Source organism: Balearica regulorum, chromosome 5 (genome assembly GCF_011004875.1).
Source record: "Balearica regulorum gibbericeps isolate bBalReg1 chromosome 5, bBalReg1.pri, whole genome shotgun sequence".
Taxonomy (NCBI): Eukaryota; Metazoa; Chordata; class Aves; order Gruiformes; family Gruidae; genus Balearica; species Balearica regulorum.
The window spans coordinates 50,942,652-50,962,158 of record NC_046188.1 but is presented as its reverse complement, the minus strand read 5'-3'; the positions used below and the strand labels follow the sequence as shown (position 1 = coordinate 50,962,158).

The following is a 19,507-nucleotide window of genomic DNA, read 5'->3' as shown; positions in this document are numbered from 1 at the left end:
TATTTTTACATATGCAAATCCAGAGGAAGTAAATTTACGGAAGCAGTGGTTTCCATTTGATCAGCATAAAGGTCAAAGAATAGATAGATTTGATATGTTATTAAAACAAGCTATAAACATTGTTAATGTTTCCTTGACAATGCCATATAATTTTTCCTCTGAGCAGGAAGTATCCCAGCTATGCCAACACAAACGTTGGGTTCCAGGGCCAGGAAATAACTGTGTCCAGAAAAATTAGTAGGACAGTGTGCATCCATTTAAAAGGGTCTTTGAAATGGAATTCCTTACACATGTTAATACACATGATCTTAAAGAGGCAAGACTCAATTAAGTTCAAGAAGGTACATATGAATAATAAAGGGGTTTTTCCCCTTTTAAAAAATAGTCTAGAATTGTGGGACAATTTAACTTCTGATCAGTATTTAAAAAAATATTACAAAACAATGAACTGCAACGTAATGGGATGTGGGTAACATTGCCTTACATAACTTTTCTGCTTACAATTTACTGTGAACTAAAAGCAGCAGAGCTTCAGAGAGAAGAATTTCATGCCAACAAAAGAACTTCCTAAGGGTTTAATTCAGAGTTTATTGAAGTCAGAGGGCAGCTCTTTTGGTTGCTCTACTGGGCTTTGGTTCATGCCCTAAGAAAACATACTAATCTGAGAGCTTCCCATTGGATTTATACAAGGTATTATAGGCCACAAGCACATTATACTGGTCAAACTCTATGACAGATTTTAAAAAAAGACCAAGGAGCTGTCAGAGGTTCACATGAGCCAAAGGAAAGTGAATGACATAGATCTTAAGATCATATATCAATTTTTCTCCAGAAAGCTTAAAATATACACTTTGCAGAAAGTGATTTTTGCATCTCCAAACATTTTATAAACACTAAATGACTTAGCTACTAAGGGAAGAGTAGTTCTGAGAACAACTTGCTGTCTAATCTGCAGCACATGGTCAAAATTGTGACTGGTATATAGTTAGGGAGTGGTGTAAACCTACAGCTGGAATGTGCTCCCTGCACAAGCTAGTGCCTTTCCACCAGTGCAGTGGATGCACAGAGGATTACGGATACCGAGATCACCACTCTGCCCACTGGGAGCATCTGAACCACAGCCTTGGCCCCATCTGTCTTTCACTAATTTCTATCCAGCTCTGCAAGACAGAAAGCTGCAGCTTCTCCCCTTAACTTCTGCTCTAAGCTCTCCCTTCCTTTAGCAGCTATAAGTGAGGTTATTTTCTCAGCTCCTACATGTCCCAGAGGATTTCACCCTTAATTAGTCCTGAGCAAATACAGCACAATATGCAACCAAGTATTCCTTCATGAGAGATTCCAGCATGTTACTCTATTTCAACAGGCTGCATGCCAAAAACATTTCCTGTGGTCAAAAAGGAACATGGCTTTCAAATGTGATTTGAATTTTCACACACTTTGACATATATATAAAGTACTTATAGCACTTGCAGAATATTTTAATTGGCTTCTTACCAGGACAGAAGATTTCACTAATTCAGAAAAAAGTTGTGCTTTTAAAGTTACATTTCCAATCTCTAGAACAAGGTTAATGTAAAAAGCTTTTTCTAATGCTAAGATTCAAGGTACTTCAGATGGCATTAATGAGATCTGTTTCAATTATAATTATGCTACCCATACTTTTCTTCATGCTGCTTCAAGAAATCTGACAATAAAGACAGCAGTATTCATGCTGGGAATATTTTTGATAGGAAATAAGGTGAAAGGAGGACAAACATTTGATAAATTTCCATAAAACAGAATCTACTTTATGCAGAAGTCTAACTGTCAGATATGCAACAATCTACAATCATCACAAGAGCAACTGGAAGGTTAAGTTAATACAGCTCTGTATATGCCAGTTTGCCTCTTATACTTCATTAAAAAGTTGGACGTCTACTCACCAGTTTCCTGGGGGAAAGGTATTCACCCATAAGTAGCTCTCTGTCATCTTTAATCAGTGGACTGGGATTTAGGTTGCCTCGCCAACTCAAATCAGCCACCCGGACTGCAGCTGAGGCTGGACAACAAATTCTGCCAGGATTCCACTTCAGGTTCATCTCAATATGCTTTGAACAAAAGGATAATAATCAGTCTGATTTTTTTCCCTGTATTCATTATTTTCCCTTTAGCAAAATCTATTTTGACCCCCTTTGAAAGTCAGCAAGTGCCTATGGAGATACAGGTTTCTCAGAAAGAACCCAAAGCAATGCATCACATAACATATATTCTTCCATTTCTTCACCCTCAAGAGCTATCCTAGTCCCATATCTCATTCAGCTTTGAGTGTAAGCTTTTACAGCAAACTATTGTTTGCAGGTATACGAAAAGCCAGGCATACCTATGGCTCTGTACAAAGAAGGTTGTCAAGAACAAACAACTCATGACACTAGTCCTTTCCAGTCTTCTCACTACTCCATTCATCCTTCTCCATTGGCAATGAACTTCCCATCCACATGGGCCTTCTACCTACCCATCCCCTCTTGAGAAATGCAAACAGCACTCAGTAAAACTGCAGGGCTCCAGGCTGCAAGTGCCAGCACCAAGACATGTCACCACTTCTCTCCAGTGTTTTGAGCTCTGCCTGTAGGTAGCACGGACAGCAGCGGTCTGTTTCCTGTCCTAAATTAAACGTACCTGCACAGTTACTCACTGCCTTCTGGGTCAGGCAGGCCATGGCTACTGACTTGTAGTTTTGAAGAGAGTCTTGGAGAAAATAAAATTAAAATACAATTTAAACAAAACTGTGTATGCTTCAAGTGAGGAATGAAATCTGAAGTTTGAAGATTAAGCACTTCAGAAGTGTCCATTCTTCAATTCCCAAAGCTATTCCTTTTACAGAAATATTAACAATTAACTTTGAAATATGAGAATAAGCATATGTACACCTGTTAGCGTTAAAAAGCAATTGGGCAATTGGCTGTATCCAAATGTTACAAGCATTACAATGATTTATACAGCTATTTACTACTACTTGGCAGCAAGGAAATATCACAGCTGGAAATGTTGTAACAACCAGAGGCTAGGCTAGACTAGAGAAAAGCCTTCTCTCTCTGCTGAAGGCACATCTGCAGTTTCCCTCTGTTCTCCACTGTGAAGCAATACTTAGTGCTGGAAAAAGTAATTAAATAATCAAGCTAATTAGAAGTGGCTGACAAGGCTTCAGTGGTGGCCAAGAGGTGGAATTACCACCTTCATTCCCCCTCCTACTAATAAACAGTTAAACACAGCAGTGATTTCTGTCAGGGAAAATAGAAGTTCTGACCGCTCAGCTAGTCATCTCTACTCAAGAGGACTGACCGGTTAGCAGGTGAGAGAGGTTTACACCAGCGAGACTTCTTGCTCTGACTACTCACATCCAGTCAAAAGTCTTCATCTCTGTACTAGCAAAAGAAATTCAAAGGACTCAGTACTGTCAGAAAAAATAGCAGCCCTTCTCTGAACAAAAACAACAACAACAAAATAATGACCCACCAAACCTCTCCCTGCAGGTTCTCCTAGCATTAGGAAGAGAGGAACCAAAACTTCACACTCCTAAGTACTCCTTCCATACACTTATGAGGGGAGAAGCAACCCACAGAAAGCAAAACCTACTTTTTCTAGATCGCTGCATGTACCAGACAAGCATTCCTAGAGAAGAAGCTGACTTCTCATGTGCTCTGATGCACAACAATGTTCAATGCTTAAAAAACATATTCAAGAACAAATTCTTCAGAGACACATTACTCCTTTCAATCTTTCTTAATGGCTTATAAAAGAAACACCATAAAGTGAATTGAGCAGTGACATTTGCAGCTTCTGAAACCTTAGCGTGCCCACAGTAGTATCAGGACAACTTTCATACTTCTGCCCATTAAGAGGGAAAAGTGATCTTAAAACCACTATGTGTCTTAGCTTTTGGAAGAAAAACTACAACCCATAAATTTCTGTTAGAATTCTAGTATTTCTCAGATTTTTTTTCCCCTACTTTCTTTAGAGCAAGTCACTATGATTTAGTCAGTACACTGAGTTGCAACAGTCATCAGCTGTCCAAGGAAATTGAAGAATCTTACATGATATGAAGGTCCTCTGGTGTGGTCTTTATTTTCCTAAGAAAGAGTTATTTTGGTCAATAACTGACTTGGATTAGAATATCTGCCATATAAATGCTGGAATACTTTGACAGTTGCACAAGAGTTGTGTTGGATCGTGTGCAAGTACTGGTGGTTCCTTCTAGTTCAAGCAAGGATCATTATTATCCAGAGATAATCCCATTTGTTGTCGGAGCCAAGAGGAGCAATAGTCAGAAAACACTGATGTAACGTGTTTGTGCAAAACATAATGAGATAATAGCAGGATTGTGTAGTTTCAGGTTGTAAAGAGTTAATATACTTGCATAAAACAAATTATTGTTCTCCTTTCTTCAGTCAACCACTATTACATTTCAGAACATCCTCCAATCTTTGAAATATGTGTTGATACAGCACTTAAGGTTTGACAGGAAGATCAGCTTGTGGCTTAATATCAGAAGTAACACTTCCAATTCTATACATGCTGCTATTGATCTGCTGCTTGTAATTATTGTAACATTGGATTAGCGAGAAGAAAAATATTTTCATTACAAATTGTATGGGATCAAATTGAATCATTGTCAGCAAACAAAACTATTTTTTTTAACGTGCTTCCATCACTTCAAAAGTTTCTCCAGAGAAGAAAGAATCTTCTCCTGAACATGGATCAAAATAACATCCTCAAAACGAGGAGTACAGAAGAGCTAAGAGTGCAGGAATCCTAGTGGTGAGGTACCAATCTTACATAAAAATCCATAAACTTCCAAAATCTCCAGCACTGTGTAGGAGTGAGAAGGGAGCCTGGCAGAACACATGTCCCCCTACAGATACTGGAGTCAGATCACTCATTTTCATCAGGTCCACCTGACTTTCTGAGACATGTAAAATCATTTCAGTAAAGCTACCTCACCCACTCATTTAAAATGCTAAAAAGCAAATGAGAAATTTATGGCTTTGTCAAATGCATAGGACAAGCAAACACTGACCCAAACTAGTGTTAGCCTCAGTGGGACAGTTTACAGGGACTGGAAAGATTTCATTGTCATCAAAGATGTCTCATAAGTCACGAACCTGAAGATTAGTCCACAGAGAAAATGGTCACTTTGGATATATGTTGGATCTATACGCTGAATGGTAATGCAGATCATTCCTACAAGACTTTGTGGGACCGACAAGCATGGAAGCTAACTGCACCTAACACAGACTTTCAATGAATTCAATGGGAAAGCAAAGTGACACCAGTAAGTAGATGAGAGTGTCAGGGAAAGAGAAAATGGTTGGAAAAAAATAGGGTTTTGTCCTACATGTGAACATAAGAAGAATAAAAGAATGAAAGAAATCAATGAATTAGTTTTTGCAGGATTTGCATCATAGGTCTTCACTTGGCAGGCTCTTACATATGTGGATAACTAGAAGCAGATAATCAGTGAGTGCAGGAGAAATCAATGACCAGAGCAGTGAGATGGAAGGATCTTGAATTCTACAAACAGTTAATCTGCCAACTTTCCCCACTGCTGCCACTCTCCTTCCCAAAGTGAGCACAATGATGGTAAAGTATTCAATTCACAAACATGTTGTGAAAAGTCATTAAAAACTGCATGACATTTTCAACATATATAGAATAATACAGCTAATTAAAATTAAATGATCCTTGGAACAACATGTTATTCCAAATCCCTGCAGAATACGTAATTTGCTAGAAAGAAATTGGCAGAGAATAGTTATTTGATGTTCTCAGGGTCTGATGAACTGGTAAAACTCCAAGATTTGATTTTCCTGCTACAAGATTTATTGAAGAGTCAATGATAGGATCCTGTATTCTTCATTAAATACATATTAATATGCATTTCAAATACAGGAATTGCCAGAAATGTTTGCCACCATATTAATTTTGGCTTCTTAAGTCTGGGAAAGACCCTTTGAATTGTGTGACTAGGCATGATAATTTCTAATGCAGCCTTCAAGACATTACCTAAAAAGCTTGTCCAAGCAATTAGGCTACTGTTTAAAAACAACACCCCCACCCCCACCCCCCAACAACAGCAATCAATCCAGATTTACTCTAGGAAAGACATATACCTCTATATATTAACATCCCATGCAAAAATGAATCTCTACTCCCTTAGGCCATCTTTTCAACCAGCATCCTGTCCTGCTCTGTGGCTACCCGTGCCTTCAAGAAGCTCCACTGGACAGGGCAGAGTGGCATTCCAGGTAGGGTACTGCAATCTGTACACCCTTATCACTACATCACCAGCCTAAAAATTCTCTAGAAAAAACATTAGAGAACCATTGTGCTGTCTATCCCTTCATGATAGGAAGCTTGCACGGCAGACTTCCAGTTCTCTTGCCCTGCATAATGTAATTTTTATTTGTTTAATCCAGAATCACAAATTACAGTAGTGCTGTTACTATTACCACTGCCACAGAATGAAAACAAAGAATTCTGTTTTTACTAAGGGTTTGACAAAAGGTTTGTTTTATAAGTCCCAAGGGAACTATGAGTGCCCTTTTAAGTGTAATTTTGTGCAAGTGCACTACAGATAACCTCTTCTGGAAAATAACTGTTTGGGCAGCTGGAATTTACTATGAAGTCATCAGGAAACTACTGTTACAATAGTCTACCCCTAATGGCAAAACCAGTTCCTGCTACATTTATGCAATATAAAGCATCCTGCAACACACTATTTTAGCAGGTGCAACTTCTAAAAAGTTGAAAAATAAAACATCTGACTTGATATTAATGGGAATCTTTCTTTTCCGTATATAACTAAATGATAGATTTTAATCTTCTGTTTTTGTTAAGCAGAAGGAGGTAACAACTACTTCAGTAATGCTACTTTAATGTCAAGGAATCATGTAAACACTGTAAAGAGCATCCATCTGCTTGTGTGCCCCATTAAAGAAAAAAAGCTTTTATGAGAATGCTGAAATATCAAGATATCAATATCCCATTTAAAGTAATTAAAAATTCACTGACTTCAACAACACTGAATGACTCAAATGCTTACAATGATGGCTTTGTTTAATTGTTCAGACAATTTGAGGCCTTGGTTCAAACACCCAATTTGCACATAAAGCAATCGTACCTATTTGCCATATTGTTTACCTTCCTTTTTTATGGTTTTACAAACTAAGAGTGCCTGATGGTCCTTTGATATTACACGTACATCCTGCTTTACAGTTGCCATGACCATGACAGGTAAACCTTGGGATCTATGTCCTACACAGTCCTTGGGGAAATTCTTGGGAGCTTCATGTATTACCCACATGTAAGGAGTTGAGTTCAAACTGTGGCATCATCCAAAGCAGCAGTGATCTCAGAGAAGAAAATGCATGCTACAAACCCAGACTAGGTTTGATCCAACACCCTTGAGATAAAAGGTGCTTAATATTCTTAAAAACCATAGTGGTAATAAATAAAAAGGCAATGCATTTAAATGCCACCCATTTCTCTTAGATATAGCTACAAATTGCATGTATTAAAAAAGCAAGATACGTAATACTTTTCCAGATCCTGCTGAGGAAGTTGTAAGGTGATGAGAAATTTATCATCATGTGTGCTGGAAATGCCTCTAAATTAAATCATTCTGGAGCTAGCTTGTCAAATGTTGTCCTGATAGCAGGATGAAAAGCAGATCTCTCTCTATTATATGTACTATTATGTGTCAAAGAAACAATAAACCATATCAACTGGGTTTGTTTTTTAGAGTCCTGCGGTGGGAGGGAATCAGTGGCCAATTTCTGTTTGGCTACAAACATTCATTGATACACTTGGCAATGCAAGTCCAGTATGTGGCTATGAATGAGCATGGGTATTATCTAAATCCTTAGCTGAGACTGAAAGATGCTATAGATTGAGATTTTTTTTCTTTTTCTTATCTAGGTGAATTTCCTGCTGCAAGAAAATCTCTCAAGAGGCTCTTCTGCTGTCTGTCCCCACTCCTCCCCACAATCAGCCTAAGAAAAGCAAAGCAGGGGGTAGGATGTGGAGGTAGCTGGTGAACAACAGGTATTATGGAAAAACAGAGCTCCAAGGTGCCAATGCCTTCACTGCCAGACAGCTGCCAAATGATCTTATGATCATTTCAGTTAAAGGAGATAAAAGTAAATCCCTCACCATTTTAGCTTTAACAAAGTAGCCAGGGATCAGGAAGCTACATTTGGCTCTTTATGGCCACAATTTTTTATCCAACTGTGTCCAGATGTCAAATAAGGGAGAAACAAGGCTGCTCTATTTAAAATCCTCCTGTCCTCACGTAGGGGTCCTGTCATGGATAGCTAATGCCAAGGTACACAAGAACCAACATATCTGTGCTTGACACGCACACATATCCTGCCTTAAATGTAGATGTTACTGGAGCAGAAGACTGGGGAAAACAATCAGTTTAGGCAATTCTAACATTGCAGTTGCAGCTCTGTTAAAATAAAAAGTATTCAACTGTAACGTTATTCTTTTCAACTATTCCCAAGGTACAGATACTAATTTAAACCACAGCACTAGCTTAATGAAGTCCTTTGTCAGGAAATGCTTAATAAACCTCTTTTTGGGTCTTACCTTCGATATGCTATTCTTATTTCAGAAGACAGAATTACAGGTAAGGGCATCCTGCCAGGCTAAATTAAGATTTGCTCTCATGTTTAATACTTCACAGGTTATCTTAATATCTATTGGATATTCTGTTAACCTTCAAAGGACAATAACCCAAACAATTACTTTTCTAAAACATCAGCCAGGTCACTCATTTACTCTCCTTGCATTCAAAAGGCCTAATTCAGCAATTACTTGAATTGCAGATGCTAGGCATGTTACTGGACATACTGAGGAAGGACATAAACAAAGTAAGGTTTTGCAGAGTCAGTATCTTTTTAAGATCAACAGATATAGTTAGGAAAACAAGACAAGTTTTAGGGCACACAAACCCCTCTTCATGTCATGGGCACTTACGCATAGTCTCCAAGCTCAAAGAAGAAATGTAACTCAGCACCACAGTTTCAGGTCCAAATCCTGAAAAGACTCGTGCATGTGAACAACTTTACACAGAGCGAGTAGGGGGATAACCCAAGTACAAAGTTCATCACCTGGCTCACCCAAGATAAAAGCATCCACTGGTATCATTTACAGTATTAACAAAAGCATTCCCACCAGCCTCCCCCAAATGTGTATTCTTTCCTCACAACACCTTTGCAAGAGGTGGTCTACAACCAGATTGAACATCTCTCTCCTCTTCATCAGCCACGTTACATAAAGTCCCATAGGTCAAAACTCACAATGAAGTTGCCCAACTTGTTTCTTCTTTAGCTTCCAACTTCACTAAAAAGACTTAAAAAATATGAATCCCAGCATACTATTTCTGAGCTGCTGGAGCTGGGCTAAAGAAAGGCAGCTAGACAGCCCAAGTGCCCAAGACCAGCACTGCACACCCTACAACCACTCTGAGTGCGGTAAAAGAAGTTACTTTCAGGGAGCTCCCCACTTATAACGTATATTTAACATCTGGAAAAAGAAACAATACTGTGTCTGCACATAGTCTGCAATATATATGTTTAAAAAGCAAAAAGCAGCATGGCAAAATCATATTTTAGGGGGGGGATAAAAAAAAAATCAAAATTTGAGTGGATCAGGGCTAATTCATCACTAAGCAATAATCTCCCTGAGTTAGTGCTGGTGGGTGAGGCCTTTAGACATACTCTGTTATCAGTGTAAAGGTACTTTCTTACTGAATAAAGATTTTCTATATGAATAAACTAATTTGTCAACTGATTTGCATAGATTATACAGTATTCCACTGGTGGTCACACAGCACAAAAAGTTTAAGATTAATCTTCTGCAAAGTGATGAAAACCAAGGAATAAGTTAATCTGTCCCATGTAGACTCAAAATTTCACCCACTTTTAAAAATATTATATACAAGACAGTGTCAATAGTTGTAAAGATGGGACTATATTAAAAAAGTTCCCTCTCTCACTGCAAACTTAGTTTTGCTTTAGTGTTGCCCTAATTATCCTTTCCTGTCACATGTAAGATCTTCCCACCCTGCACAAATACTGCTTTTAACCTAGCCTTGCTGTCTTTATCTGGGGCTTAAGGCAAGAGCTTTTCACATCAGTTGACACTCTCCCACCTTGTTATGAAAAAGCTGGGTAAGTCACCTGATGTCGTGGTTTAGCCCCAGCCAGCAGCTAAGCACCACGCAGCTCCTCACTCACTCCTCCCCCCTCCCCCCCAGTGGAAGGGGAGAAGAATCAGGAAAAAAAAAAGTAGAAAAAAAAAGGAAGAGGAAAGTAACAACAACAATACTTATAAAAGAATACACAAAGTGGGTGATACATACAATGCAATTTGCTCACTGCCTGGAACCCAATGCCCAGCCTGTCCCCAAGCAGCGACTCCTCCTCCCTGGCCAGCTCCCCCCTTATATAGTATCATAGAATGGTTTGGGTTGGAAGGGACCTCAAAGGTCATCTAGTTCCAACCCCCCTGCCATGGGCAGGGACACCCTCCACTAGACCAGGTTGCCCAAAGCCCCATCCAACCTGGCCTTGAACACTTCCAGGGAGGGGGCATCCACAACTTCTCTGGGCAACCTGTTCCAGTGCCTCACCACCCTCACAGCAAAGAATTTCTTCCTAATATCTAATCTAAATCTACTCCTCTTCAGCTTAAAGCCATTACCCCTTGTCCCATCACTACATGCCCTTGTAAACAGTCCCTCTCCAGCTTTCCTGTAGGCCCCTTCAGGTACTGGAAGGCTGCTATAAGGTCTTCCTGGAGCCTTCTCTTCTCCAGGCTGAACAACCCCAACTCTCTCAGCCTTTCTTCATAGAAGAACTGAGCACAACATCATGGTATGGAATACCCCTTTGGCTAGTTTGGGTCAGCTATCCTGGCTGTGTCCCCTCCCAGCTTCTTGTGAAAACTAACTATCCCAGCTGAAACCAGGACATCATCCACCCCTTACTGTATACCATCTATGTCACACTCAGATCCTACATTGTCCAATTAATCACCACCACTTTTCCTGTCTTTGATATATATATATACACACACACACACACACACGCAGATATCATTCCCTTGGTCTATAGGCCATCCCTCTAAAATGTCTGTTGAGTTCATTTAGTCCATGACTTTGGGCTCCATCTGTTGTAACCATCTTTCAGGGCAGGAGAGATGGTGTGTGGTGTCAGATTTTTGAATGCTGTATCCAGAGCTCGCAGCTGGTATATCTGGCACGGTCCATGCTCACGGTCTGCAGCTTGAAGATGTCAATTTCAACGAAGTTGCTGGGTGCTGGTTGCTGAAGTCAGTTCTGATTCCATCATCATGGCACTTTTCTTGGTTTCATCAAAGTTCATCCTTCATTAATTTGGGTGACTCTTACTGTAATACCATTGATACCACATATAGCAATCATAGTAGCAATGACATACAATGGCAGGGTTATTTAGCAATTAACATCATACAATTTAATTTATTGTCTATTCTCCCCCAAAATCAAATCCCCTTGAGGTACACATCTGACTTCCCCATCCTTCCGCATCACTCACCAAGCGCACCCAGGTCCTAGAGCAAAAGCAATCCCACGGATATGTTTGCCTTTGCTTAAAGCACGGATAACCCAGACTGTCTTCCTCAACATATTCTTCATGCACACTATGGGGACTTTATCTCCTTCTACAGTACGTGGAAGTTTTGATTGGGCAGGGCCAGCTTGATTGGTAGACCCCCTAGTGTTAACTAACCAGGTGGCCTTTGCTAAATGTGTATCCCAATGTTTGAGGGTCCCATCAACCATTGTTTTCAGTGTAGTCTTTAGCAGTCCATTGTAGCATTTGATCTTCCTGGAGGCTGGTGCATGACAGGGGATGTGATACACCCACTCAATGCCATGCTCTTTGGCCCAGGTGTCTATGAGGTTGTTTTGGAAATGAGTCCCATTGTCTGACTCAATTCTTTCTGGGGTGACTTGCTTTTCAAGGACCAGGATAGTGTTCGAGGTGGTGGCATGGGTCATGGGATATGTTTCCAGCCATCCGGTGGTTGCTTCCACCATTGTAAGCACATGGTGCTTGCCTTGGTGGGTTTATGGGAGTGTGATGTAATCAATCTGCCATGCCTCCCCATATTTATATTTCAGCCATTGTCCTCCACAGAGGCTTTAACCATTTGGCTTGTTTGATTGCAGCACATGTTTCACATTCATGGATAACCTGTGAAATAGCATCCATGATCAAGTCCACCTCTCAATCACAAGCCCATCTATATGTTGCATCCTTTCCTTGATTGCCTGAGGTGTCACAGGCCCAGCGAGTTATAATTCGCACTTATGTTGCCAGTCCAGATCCACCTGAGCCACTTCAATCTTAGCAGCCTGATCTGCTTCCTGGTTGTTTTGATGTTCCTCAGTGGCTTGACTCTCAGGTACACAGGCTTGCACATGACCTACTTTCACAACCAGCTTCTCTAGTCAGGCAGCAATATCTTGCCACAATGCAGCAGCCCAGATGGGTTTCCTTCTACACTGCCAGTTGCTCTGCTTCCATTGCTGTAACCACCCCCACAGGGCATTGGCCACCATCCATCAGTCAGTACAGAGTTTGAGCATTGGCCACTTTTGTCACTCAGCAATGTCTAAAGCCAGCTGGATGGCTTCCACTTCCACAAACTGACCGGATTCACCTTCTCCTTCAGCAGCTTCTGCAACTTGCCATGTAGGACTCCATACAGCGCCTTCCACCTCTGATGTTTTCCCACAATGCGACAGGACCCATCAGTGAAGAGGGCATATGGCTTCTCATTTTCTGACAGTTTATTATACGGTGGGGCCACTTCAGCACATGTCACCACCTCCTCTGGTGACATTCCCAAATCTTTGCCTTCTGGCCAGTGATCACTTCTGGAATTCCTGGATGACTGGGGCTTCCTATTCGAGCCCGCTGTGTGACCCACTTACTCCACATAGCATCAGTTGCATGATGAGTAGAGGGGACCCTCCCTTTGAACATCCAGCCCAGCACCAGCAGTCGGGGTGCCAGGAGGAGCTGTGCTTTGGTACCAATCACCTCTGAAGCAGCTCAAACCCCTTCATAGGCTGCCAATATCTCCTTTTCCATTGGAGTGTAGCAGGCCTCGGATCTTCTGTATCCCCAACTCCAAAACCCCAGGGGTCGACCTCGAGTCTCTCTGGTGCTTTCTGCCAGAGACTCCAGGTAGGGCCATTCTCCCCAGCTGTGGTGCAGAACACGTTTTTACATCTGGTCCTGCCCAGACTGGCCCAAGGGCTACTGCATAAACCATTTCCTGTTTAATTTGTTCAAAAGCTTGTTGTTGCTCAGGGCCCCATTCATCCACTGTTGGTGTCTCTTCACCTTCCCAGTCCATTACGGCCAATGAGTCGCCATATGATGATGGTGCACTCTGTACAAACTTCCACCACATGGGTCGTATACATTGAACTTCATCTGGATCTGTGGGTAACTGCACATTGTCCAGGTCATAATGAACCATCTCCTGCACAGTTAATTCCCTCAGGTACTAGACACCTCTCTCCATGGTGGTCCACTTGCCTGGATGACATACAACATCTTCACTGAAGGGATAATTTTCCCTTATGCCTGACAGAAGTTGCCTCCAGAGGCTGAGGCCTCGTCTCTTTTTTCCAATCACTTTGTCAATGCCTCCTTCCCTAGACAGGGATCCTAGCTGCTTAGCCTCCCTGCCTTCTAATTCCAGGCTACTAGCCCCATTATCGCAGCATCGGAGCAACCAAGTGACAATGTGTGCGCCTGGATGGCGGTTGAAATCTTTTTGCGTATCTCGCAGCTCACTCAGGGACAGGGATCAGGTGATTACCTCTGGTTCTGCCTCTTCCTCCTGTTCTTGTGATGGTCCTGGTTTATCATAATCCCCTGCTAAACAAACTGATTTTTTTTGTGTATTTCTTCTTGTGTATAGGGGTGATTGATACCGACATGGGTTGGTTTTTTTTGGTTCAGTCTGTCACTGGGGCTGGAGTAACCACAGCGCCTGTCGCTGGGGTCGGGGTAGCTGCAGTGCCTGTCCCTCTGTTTTCCCTCTCTTCCCCCTGAGGGTGCTGCCCAATATCGAGCAGCATTTTGTAGATACTGGCCAGGGCCCAGCACAGCAAGTTGTGCCTGTTTAGAATAGCCACAGCATTTTCCTTTCAAATATTCTATCACTTTATCATTGTCCTTTAGTTGTTCAGGAGTGAATTTCCAAACCATTGGAGGTGAGAAAGTCTCTAGATACCAGCCCATATTCTCCCACATGCCATGTCACCCATGACTATCCAGCCTCAGAGCAGATGTCTGGGTAGTATTCTTAAAACAATTTATTGTAACCCTAACCAAGACCTGAAACACATTCAGGAGACATAGCAGTAAGAACACGCTGGTTTGAACATCCCAAGGATATTAAAAATTCTCAAAAACTGCTGTAACCAGCCTGAAAGAAAGAGGAAGTGAAACAGCAAGAGAAATTATCCCTCCTTGTCTTCCCCACAGATTGAGTGCGATTATTAATAAAATCCAAGAGATGTCATGCAAGGTATGTCATCCACATACAAATATCAGCTTAACCTCATGATCAGTGATGTTATCACATGATAAGTCAATATTACACAGTACAACAAAATGACAATCCTGATCCCACCTCCCAGACATGATAAACAGCGCCGCACGGAATACAAACAAAATACCATTGTGACCAGCGAGTATTTACCTAATATAATAAATGCATATAACAACTTCTTTTTTAACCCACTCTGGTCAGATCTGTCTTTATCTCAACCCTTCAGGCCCCACGTTGGGTGCCAAAAAAGACTGTCGTGTTTTAGCCCCAGTCAGCAGCTGAGCACGATGCAGCCACTTGCTCACCCCTCCTCCAGGGAGATGGGGAGGAGAATGGGAAGACAAAGGCAAAGCCTTGTGGGTTGAGATAAGGACAGTTTACTTGGACAGCAAAGGGAGAGGAAAATAACAACAATACTTATAAAAGAATATAAAAAGCGGTTAATACACAATGCAATTTGCTCACCGCCTGGAACCCAATGCCCAGCCCATTCCCAAGCAGTGACTCCTTCTCCCCAGCCAGCGCTGCCCTTATACAGTGAGCATGACATCATATGGTATCAAATACCCCTTTGGCTAGTTCGGGTCAGCTGTCCTGGGTGTGTCCCCTTGCAGCTTCTTGTGAAAATTATCTCTATCCTGGCTAAAAACCAGGACACCTGAACACTGGGGTCTCTCCAACCTTCCCCAATTTCTCCTGCATGCCTAAAGGTCTTGCAGGCTCTCTCTATTCATTAGGATAATAATATCGCAGTGTGAATCAGTTTTCTGAGGCACAAAAAGATGCAGTGTCTCCCCGCACAGGTGAGTGCAATCTCAGATCAAGCTTCCAGCAGTGCTACTCATTCACAGGCTATTCTAATCCATGGACTCAGGACTTGACACTCCAAAGCTGCATAGAAGAAAAAAGCTACAGTTTTGGTCTTCAAAGCATTTTTAGTATCCAACATTTAGAAGCATTTCCAGATTCCAGCTAAGAAAAGGACAATAAAACCAGACTTTTTTCCAGCTACTGTTGCACTGCATTTATGAGCCCTTTGAAATCCAAACTCCTCTGCAGGATGAAAATTCATCATATATGGCATTTCTGAGTTTCAAAGTGCTTTGTTGCTCCCAAACAATTTTCAGTGTGTGTTATTAGGTAACTAAGCTGATTGAAGCAAGAGATTCCATGGTCTGCAAAGCCATTTGAAGGGTAAGTTTCAGCACTGGGATGCTTCTGATTTCCAATGTGTTGCTCACATGGGATACATTGTATAAAAAGAGATGAATTCTAGCTGAACTTGTAGGAAAACACTAAACAGTGGAAGATGGTGCAGGAGCTTATTTATTAACAAACACTCCCAAAATTTTAGCAAGGACAGAAAACTAACAGTGAAAAGGACTTTGCAAAATCAATTCAATGAGGTTGAATTATAAGTGTCCTGCTGGGTCAAGACAGATGCCCAGCTCGCTCCTGTAGTCAGAAACAGATGCTTTACAAATATATCGGAAGTAGAGGCAGTCCAAAGCAATCCTTTCCCTGATATACTGTTTTAATTTCTAGCAATCTGCTGCTCAGTAACTTCCCAAGCTAAAAGGTGCATTGTGTATGACAGCTGGGGAGATATATAGAGAAGCAATTATTTGTCATGTCTCAAGACATGACAAATAGTCATCCATCGACTAAAGAAACCACATGAATTTTATCCGGAAGCAGTTTTTAAAAAGGAGAAAGTGAGTTTTTGCATCGTATTTGTTTAAATTGTGGAAGACACTGGCTTAGGTTGTTGTGGAGACTGAAATTATAAATGAGGTCAAGAGCAGTTAGACAGAATTATGGAGGATTCATCCATCTGTCCATACCATTCATTAATTTATAGCTTTCTTTTGCATCATCTCCTTTTTTGTCACCTCTTCTAGCTGCAAAGTCTCATTTATTTTATCTGTTTTCCATCTCTCATCTTTGTTGTATTTCACGGAAATAATTTCAGTTCTGCCATTTACCCTCCAGGATGATCAGAACTGCACATGAGATTCAAGATACAGCCACAGAGACAGCACATGAATTTATGCTGTTTCCAATTCCTCTTCTTAGAAGTTTTAACACTGTTGTCTTTTTGACTAGCTGCAAGATTATATTTTCAAAGAACTACCACAGTAGCTTAATGCTTTTTCCCAAGTATCAATAATTTACTTAAAGTGCTTCCTTCTATATATGTTTCTTTCCTGTATGTTCATCACTTTGAACTTGGGTGAACTCTATTAAAATAAAACAAAAACATACTCAAGCACTACTTAGGCTAGTAACATTAAAAAAAAAAAAAGAGAAACCAAAGTAGTATTAGAACTCAACTCTAAAAAATTAAAACTCAAGATGCAAAAAATGTAAGCTAAACAGACAGTGTTATGCTCTACTTCAAACACTGCTTCCTGATGTGAGACACTGCAATCAAAGGAACAAGTGCTTTCTGAAATATTTTTTTTTTAAATAAAAATCAGATAATGCTTCTCTGAACTGGCTAGGGTCCACAATCTTCTCCTTTTAATACAGATAATTAGCCTTTATTACATCTGCCATGGCTAATCTGGTCTTCTGATTTGTATTATAGCAAGTACTTGTGGCCCTACTGATATAAAATAGGTTTTGCTCCCAATTGTTTTTCAAACCAACACATGAATCTACAGAAGGTATAAAAACACTAACCATTTTACTAGCAAATTAAAATTATGCAGATGTACCTAGATTAATTTCTGTGAAAAGCTCATGAATTTTCTGATTGAAAAAATAACCTCTTCATAATTCCTCCCAAATAAATAATAAGCCATTCCCATTAATGACAAACGTAGCAATCCCAAATTTATGTTATATTACATACTGTTACGATTTTGCAGCACTAAATTTTATACTACTTCAAATTTAGAGATTAAATGTGGTTTCTTTAATTATGTCCCCTAAGGAGCTTAATTCAGATAAGCACATGCATCATCATCATAATAAAAAATAACATCACTCCTGTCCAGTGCTAAACTCACATCTGATCTAACATTGAATCTGAATCCTGCTTTTATATGGGATCAGGTCCCTCAAGTTGTGCAAGAACAGGATGATGGCATCCCAGGCCACAGGCAGAGCCTGTTCTCTCTTCCACTGATGGTAGTGTACGATTAAACTAACAAATTCAGCTGCCCATACATGGATGTGTCCATATATCAATCTCTTAAGAGGTCAGACCTACAGGAGCATAGTAATTCTCAGTGCTAAAGTCAAGAGAGAGAACTAAAGGCCAGAAGAATACCCAACACATACACCCCCCAACAAAACCTGTTAATGACAGTAGATCTGACATGCATGAATGCTGCATTTTTAATCCAAGTTCTTTCAGGCAAATTCAAATCAGATAAAATAACAAAAAGCAGAGAAATAAAATTAAATGGGAGAGTAATCAAAAACAAAAGTTCTGAAATATTTTCAGTCTTTTGTACATTTGAAATTATTTTACCTCTTCTTCCAATGCCACTGCTGTTCTGCATCTTTCATTTCCCATCCCTCTCCTACAGATTTCCATTCACTAGTCACAGCCGTTCACCTCCGTTTATCTTGATTGACGCAGATGCTCATAGTGCAATTTCTTGTTTCATTGCTTCATATCCTGCTAAAACAACAGTAAGAACACAGTCTTCAAGAGAAAAAAAAATCCCAAAACAAACCTGAGCATTTCACAATTAATAATAAAAGAGTACTTTATCCACTGTAGCAGTAGAAGTCCATGCTCAATAGGTCTTAAAAGTGTTACAGGACATGAAGCAGTACAGCCTAGAATGGCTTAATGGAAGTGTAACTGAAAAGAGTTCCCCAGGAGATCATGAGAAGGTGAAGGATTTGGTACAGAAGGATCTATATATTTGCAAAAAAAAGTTCTTTACTGAACAATTATTTACTCAAAAACAGTCATTTCCGAGGCTGTAGGAGTAAGTTGAATCTGTGTTAAACATCAGACTAGCACAGGGTAAAAGGCTGAAGTCAACATTTAATACATTTTCACCATATCACCAGAAAATTTTGCCTTGTAAAAGCACTCAGAATAGAAAATAACAGGTGAGCAGAAACATTTATATCAGGAAACAATGGCTATAGAAGATGGGTGCAGAGCCAGGATAACACAGGCTTCACAGGTCAAAGGGAGAGCTTAAGATATTCAGTTAACTAATTACTGTCTGCTAAAAACTGTGGGTGAGTACTGCAAGTCTTTTGCTAATAGTGAGTTCATCCCCAAATCATCCGCCATACCACAGAGGGGCCATAGGTAGGACAGGGGCCATACTGAGCCCTTTCTGCAAGAAGCTGAGCAAAGCTTAAAGCCTATAAACCTGGCATTGGCGAGTGTCTTCAGTCGTTCAAGAGAAGCTGAGGAGACACTATGGAGGAGCCACATTCCCTCAATGTGAAATACCCAGGATGCTTCCACAACTTGCAAGTGCCCAGGCCTATTTAGTCATCAGCATTTTTCTCCTCAGAGCTATACCAAAGTGTAAAATTTAAACACGCCATTAAACCTACCAGATTCATTATCAACACCAATATAAACAGAGACATTCAGGTGCTTCCACCTCCGCATAGATCTTGCTACAGCAACACACACTCTTGGGGTCTTCAAACCCTGGTATACATTAGATGGGTACCATACCAGTCAATGTGGTCACCACAAAGGCCTGTTTTAAGGCCCTTAAACGTACATGTGCAAATATTGGGTAACAAAGGGGAAATCAGCCCTTACACCAGTTCCCATGCCCGCCATGCACACAAAACCACTCCCAGGCTGCCACCCTCACTACTCCCTCCCTCCCACAGACGAGAAGCACGACCC

General features: G+C 40.7%; 1 protein-coding gene across 1 annotated transcript in view; it reads right to left on the bottom strand.

The window, feature by feature from the left end:
- LRRC56 (leucine rich repeat containing 56) overlaps positions 1-19,277 on the bottom strand; it is a 73,713-nt gene extending 54,436 nt beyond the window's left edge. The window contains exons 1-4 of the mRNA XM_075754837.1: positions 19,201-19,277; positions 18,143-18,295; positions 2,987-3,129; positions 1,923-2,087 (exon numbers count right to left, since the gene is read on the bottom strand). Coding sequence (XP_075610952.1) covers positions 1,923-2,078 — 156 coding nt within the window. The 5' untranslated portion in view covers positions 2,079-2,087; positions 2,987-3,129; positions 18,143-18,295; positions 19,201-19,277. The remainder of the gene's footprint in view (positions 1-1,922; positions 2,088-2,986; positions 3,130-18,142; positions 18,296-19,200) is intronic.
- Between the last annotated feature and the right edge of the window lie 230 nt (positions 19,278-19,507).